The sequence below is a fragment of the Primulina eburnea genome, chromosome 1 (assembly GCF_022965805.1).
Source record: "Primulina eburnea isolate SZY01 chromosome 1, ASM2296580v1, whole genome shotgun sequence".
Lineage (NCBI taxonomy): Eukaryota > Viridiplantae > Streptophyta > Magnoliopsida > Lamiales > Gesneriaceae > Primulina > Primulina eburnea.
In genome coordinates, this window is record NC_133101.1 from 63,362,816 (window position 1) to 63,369,422 (window position 6,607).

The 6,607-nt window shown below is 36.0% G+C and overlaps 1 protein-coding gene across 2 annotated transcripts; it reads left to right on the forward strand.

Moving 5' to 3' along the window:
* The first annotated feature begins 712 nt into the window (after positions 1–712).
* On the forward strand, positions 713–6,400 carry LOC140840005 (tRNA nucleotidyltransferase cca2-like). 2 transcript variants are annotated; one of them, XM_073207072.1, is made up of 15 exons: positions 713–1,077; positions 1,757–1,887; positions 2,006–2,123; positions 2,436–2,488; positions 2,694–2,743; positions 2,829–2,927; positions 3,046–3,155; positions 3,268–3,395; positions 3,889–3,955; positions 4,203–4,286; positions 4,796–4,870; positions 4,980–5,124; positions 5,541–5,708; positions 5,794–5,891; positions 5,988–6,400. In XM_073207072.1, the coding sequence occupies exons 1-15, from the start codon at positions 892–894 to the stop codon at positions 6,090–6,092; spliced, it is 1,617 nt and encodes a 538-aa protein (XP_073063173.1). In that variant the 5' UTR covers positions 713–891; the 3' UTR covers positions 6,093–6,400. The 2 variants fall into 2 exon arrangements, with proteins under 2 accessions (XP_073063173.1, XP_073063181.1); XM_073207080.1 differs by having other exon boundaries at positions 714–1,077; positions 4,796–4,858.
* Positions 6,401–6,607: the final 207 nt, after the last annotated feature.

Consider the following 6,607-nt stretch of genomic DNA (forward strand, 5'->3'; position numbering starts at 1 on the left):
GACATGCGAGTAAAACACTGATTACTATCCAATTTATAGATACGAATTTAAATCATCCTTGCTAGTATTATTGTTATCTTGACTCATTCGATATTAGTGTGGATAACAAGTCATATTTCAATTACACGATCCCATCAAAATATTGAAACACAAAATCACTAGCTCGAACTTTAAAAAGGGATTGTTTCGAGAGTGAACAAACAAGTATCCCAAGAATGAAGCAAGTTATAGTTGAATTCGAAGCATTTATTGCAAGTACACTTCACTTACAGTTATGACAAACTAATCCATACGTTGGTGGAACATTGATATCTCTCATTTATAGTATCGTATGCAAGTCATATAACGCGATAAACCTAACTTCTTCTAAATTCCAGTACTTGTATTCTATAAATTCATTTTTGGGGGGAAAAACATTTTTTTTTGTTGGTTAAGATGGCCTCGATAGTCTCCAGTTTTTTGAAAATATTAACAATCACTATGTGGACAAAAATCTGTATAAGTTAATTAGTCAAATTTAATTACTTATAATGCTTTATGTTTTAGAAGATTTAAAAAACACATATATCGATCTTTATGGATTTATTAGGGATGGATGTCAAATTAATCATAACTACATAACATAAATAAATGCTTAAAATTTCCCTGTGTGTTTTGCGGTTAAAGCCATGCGATTTAATAATGTAACCATCAGGAAATTCAATGAAATTGCTAAATCCCCGCCTCTTCACATCATCTTCCCCCGCCCGTAAACCCCTCGTCTTCTGCTCAAACCCTTCGAATTTCCCCTCTCTTGCTTTCTGCCGCCGTATTGCTATTATCACAAGCGCTAGTTTCAACTGCTGCCGATTTCTACGTCCTTGTAATCATTATTTTTATCGAAGATTCTGCATGGGTGCTGGTGCAAAAGTCCCCGCGACGGCGACCATGGGTTCTTTGCCGCCGTCCGTTCATGTAAATGACCCAATTATTCTGACGGACAAGGAGAATCGGATATTCGACCTTCTACTTCAAGTTTGCCGCCACTTTAATCTTAATACTGAGCTTCGGGTTGCTGGAGGCTGGGTTCGTGATAAGGTTGGGACCCTTTTACTCCTGTGTCCTTCCATCCTTATTTTTTGTGCTTCCCTTCTTAGTAAATTGCTTGTGGTGCTAAAAGTTTTGGAAAGATTTGATCTTTATTATTGATTACCAGGCGGTTTTTCTTGAGATTTTTTATGAATGGTTTGGATATTTTATAAATGAGTTATTTAGTACATTTCTCGCGGTGGTAAAACTTTTGGAAATATTTGATCTTCTTTATTATGGTATACCAGGCGGATCTTGAGTCATTTTATGAATGATTTAGATATTTATTAAAGAAAACGCTGTATTCGGCAGGCAGAGGAATTGGGTGGATTTGCAATGTATAATATATGTCTCATTATCAATAAATTAAAATACAACGCTTGTCATATCAATTAGGAATTTTCATGTTTTATATTTTATTTTTATATCGACTTTTTTAAATAAAGGCAAGCTAATTCCTGGTCAAAAATTAAATAACTAGCTCTCATGTTATAGAATGACGATCGAGATATGATCATTAACCACATCGGATACAGTCAAAACTTGATGGTAAACCATGTCGAATATGGTATTTGCATTTCTTTTATTCATTTATTGATGCACATACACTTTCTTTTGAGCATATAGAAGTCTCTGATGAATATCTATCGAGTATCCATACTAATCGGTCTCATTCTTCTTACTGTAGCTTTTAGGAAAAGAGTGTTACGATATAGACATCGCTCTTGAGAATATGGTGGGAAAGGAGTTTTGTGACAAAGTAAACGAGTATTTGTCTGCTACTGGGGAAGAAACAAAAGGAGTTGGCTTGATTCAGAGGTACTTTCTTTGATTTTACCTTTCTTTTAATTGATGATCTTGTCTAAATCTTTTAGTATGTAAACAGCATTCCTTGAACAGAGAGCATAGATATTTGCTAATTATGCCTCTCTTCCAGCAATCCGAATCAGTCAAAACATTTGGAAACAGCGAGGATGCACCTCTTTGATGTGTGGATTGATTTTGTCAACTTAAGATCTGAAGAATACACCAACATTAGCCGTATTCCAACAATGGTTAGTGCATTAAATGATCTTCCACTCAGTTTATTGAATGAATCTAGTGTTAAGTTAGGGAAATGAGCTCAACAAATGAACCACACGTAGAAGTAGGAACCTATACTCAAATGTGGGCACTGATATGAATGGGATAAATATCTGAGTCCCGGAGTGTTTTTACTGGCCATGTTTTGGTTAGAGGAGCGCTAAGTATATAGAGAATAGTAGACACCATTTTGCAACCATCAACAGCTGCAAGCGGCAAGCCCTTATTTGGTGAACTTCAAAAATTCTAGTTTTTAAAATTTGTTAATAACTATGTTTTTGCAGGAGTTTGGCACTGCTCAACAGGATGCTTATAGGAGGGATTTGACCATCAACAGGTAGTTTTTTTATATTCATATTTTTGTGAGAACTCAGAGTTGTAATTCGCACAGATGGGGGGGCATATGACACAAATATAGATGTATGAACACTTGTGTATATGACCATATGTGATGTTATGGGAGGAGAGCTATCTATCTTGTTTCAGTTTAAAATGATTGAAGTGCTTTAAAGTAGATTATTGATAAACTTGCTCTTTAACAGCATGTTCTACAACATTAACACGAACTCAGTCGAAGACTTAACAGGAAGAGGTCTCACATATTTATGTTTCAATTGTCGTATTATGTCATATGCTCTCCTTTTGTTTCAAACTTACTTACTACTTTTTTGTTACAGGCATTCCAGACTTGAAATCAGGAAAAATAGTGACCCCATCTGCTCCGAAGGAGACATTTTTGGATGACCCCCTTCGAGTTCTTCGAGCAATTCGGTTTGGTAGTTCACTGAAAACTTCTGTTTCCATGTTCTGTTTTTAGTGGAGTAGATTCAAGCATTCCATAAGAAAGAAATTACAGAATTCTGTTAGAGCCAACCTGTTCTGAGTGAATTTCAGGTGCAAGGTTTGGATTTGTTCTAGATGAAGAACTGAAGATAGCTGCGATGGATGATGAAGTAAAAGCTGCTATCATTGGTAAAATTAGCAGAGAGCGTGTCGGTCACGAGGTGTGCTTTTTACTGTTTTTAATAATGCTTTGTAGCGGGGCTAAGTTTTCAGTATCTTGACCTTACTCCTAAGTCAAAGTCATGTGTTGATTTCAAGCACTCAATCTTTTAGATTGATCTCATGATATCTGGCAATCGACCTGTGGATGCAATGAGCTACATTTCTGAGCTGCAGTTATTTTGGTCTGTATTCAGTCTTCCTCCTGAGATTGAACCTCAAACACTGGATGGATGTGAAAGGTTTTTTTTACTTTCCTTATAGTTGGATCAGTCCTTATCTGATTGAATTTTCTTTGTTGGAAGCAAGTTGTAGGATTTTGTTTTGTTTTGTTTTTTGCACCGCCAATTGAGTTTGAAATGATTTTCTTATTTGGATGTCCAATTGGGCTCTGCACCCTTGTATTAGTGCTATCAATAATAGATTCAAGCTGTAATCTCTCTCTCTCTCTCTCTCTCTCACACACACACACACACACACACACAGAGAGAGAGAGAGAGACTCTCAGTGCTATCTAAACATGTGCAAATTTGAAAATCGATTTCTTTATGGAAGGTCTTGTTTTATTTCTATGTATCTCTTGTGTTACGCAGGCATGGTGGTGTTCATAGTTGGTGTATGTGTGTGTGTCATATTTACTTGTGATATTCTTGTGTTTTTTGCTGAGTTGCTTCTTATGGTGTGTTACTCCCAATCTCACCTTTGTACTTGGTAAAATTTATTTTATTTCACCAGGCTTTGTGTTGCTTACATGGATGCCTCGTGGAGGTTCTTGCAGTTAATAGGCTGCTCCTCAATCACCGTGAGTCTTGAATCATTAATATTTGATTTACATTGTTGTTATTTCTACGATGTGGGAAAAGAAACACACTATTTGGTAAGTTGCTTGCGAGCAATTGCGAGTGGGCATAAATTTGATTGGCAAAGCTTGTAATGGTTTTTGTAAAGTTTCAAATGCCTAGCTATAAATTTATACTCGATGTACTCTATATCTGTATGGAGATGAATTATAATATTACCACAATGTCTGTTTTTTTTCTTGGTTTTAGGTTGATCAGTTGAGGCTATCCTTATATGCTGCTCTGCTTCTTCCATTGAGGAAGACTGTTTATCGAGACAAGAAAGGTAAACAGGTAAATAAGTTTCCAACTTTATCTAATATGGTTTTTTGGCGAATTTGTGTGATTGAACTTATTTTGGGTGTATGTCACCGAGATGGGATAAGTTTATGCATCTGATTGATGGCACAATTCATTTATCTCTCAGATTTAACCTTTTATCTCCAACATTTTCTTTTATTCACCAATAATTGCATGTAATCGCATTAGTTTAACAAATCTTAGGCTCCATTTCACTCAGATACCCATTTTTTATGGGTGGATAGACCCTTTTTTTATATAGTTTCGCCATTCCATTCCTCTGTTCTTCTGTTTTATGGGTTGATTGACCTGACCTGTTTATTTAATAATTTACCAAATGATATGCTCCAGATGCTTCATTGTGATGTTCGCTCGTATTCAATTCTTTTGCTGCTTAGATGACCAAATTATTTCTTTAGAGATAGCATTTCAAAATAAATATATGAAGCGTTAGCTAATTTCTTTTCCATATATGTATGCTAAATATGCATGTTTTTTGACAGGTTCCAGTTGCAAGATACATTTTTGGAACTTCTCTTAAGTTGAAGTCTAGCGATGCAGAAACAGTATGCTTCATTGTAACCCTCTAGTTTTCATATTCTAGTCTCTTCTGCAAACATTTTTTTCGTTTATTTTAGGTGTAAGTTAATTACCCCTGACTAATATATCACTAACATCATGCTGCAGGTGATAAACTTACACCTAGCGGTGGAGAAGTTCTTATCTTTGATTCCTTTGATCCAGTCAGACAAAAATTTACAAATTCTTGAAGTTGAATGGAAAAAAGAAATTATTGATGTCCCAATCATGGCAAAACTTAGAGTATTAGCAGGTAAAATGATCTGACTTCCGCACCCAATCCAACTTCGACCTTACATAGTTACCTCACTGATTTGTTACTCTGAAGAAGTGAATTGATGTAGTCGCTGATGAATCAGGAAACTGGTTGTAGCTAGGCAACCACGATCTCACATTGAACTTTAGATGCTTTTCATGTGCATGTCAAGGTTTTGGAGGTGAAAAATGAGCTTCAATATCTTGGCCGTGCATGTAATTAATTAACCATGTGGTACTTTGTAAAATGGAACATACCTGAATACTTAAGTTTTAACCACACATTTGTACAACCAACTATGCACGTATTTTTTCCAAAAGAAAAACCTATGCCTCTCTCTCAAAGAAGAGGTGTTCTTGCCAACAAGTGGACTTTTGACTCTGCCAATTTAACTATTATATTCGCATTCTTAGGGCTGCTGCTTCGAGAAATTAAAGAGTTTTGGCGATCTGCGCTGGTTCTTTCAATCCTCTTGTATCCTACAGATATAGCTTTGAGTGGAAATTCAACCAGCATGGTTGCCGAATTGACAGACAGAAGAGAACTATTTAACAGGATCGAGAATTCAATTATGGAACTAGGTATCAAAGTCATCCTTCATTGCGTGTATAATGGGTCTATGCCCTCAACCTTTGAAATATGTATTCCAATCTTCGTGCTGCTCAGGTCTAGAGAAAGTGTGGGAACTTAAACCGCTAGTAAACGGTAAGGATATCATGAGCATCTTACAGCTTAAATCTGGAGGGCCAGTGGTTAAAGAATGGGTACGTCTCTCTACTCAGCTCGCCTAGTATCAAATAGCATGAGACCACTCTTAATATCTCAACCAACATATTGGGTTTTGTTATCTTTCACTACAGCAACAAAAGCAGCTGGAGTGGCAGCTCGCTCACCCCTCGGGTTCTTCAAAGGAATGCATCGATTGGATGGAACAATCTCAATCAAAACGCCAGAGGACGGAGTAACTAACAGTTGTGTTACGTTCAACTGGAGTAAATAGTCACAATTTTCTTGATAGACCATCAATTGAATTGCTTAGCTAGCCTTGTAGTGGTTAGAAATAGGCCGCATCGACATCTTTTGATGAAATGGCTGTTCTTTCTGCCCAGAAATAGGAGAGTTCGTACTAGATTGGATGCAGTTGTTCTCGGATTAAATCATTGTCGGGTAAATTTATACCGGAAAGGTGGTGATATATATCATTTTGTATCATCATTATGTTTCAATTTAGCTTTATTAACGATATTTTTAGTAATAATTCATTTTGCACTTTTATCATGATTTAAAGTCGTATTTCCATTAAAGGAAGTGTTTCGATGGAATTTATTCATATATGAAAAAAACGCTGAAAAGGCTAGCAAATGTAGTTTTAATTGCCCAGGCCTTGAAAATAATTATATTTTTACAATAAGTCTAGCATCTCCTCTTTCATATATGATATATGCTCTTAATTTAAGCCTTTTAATACAGCAGATCAAAA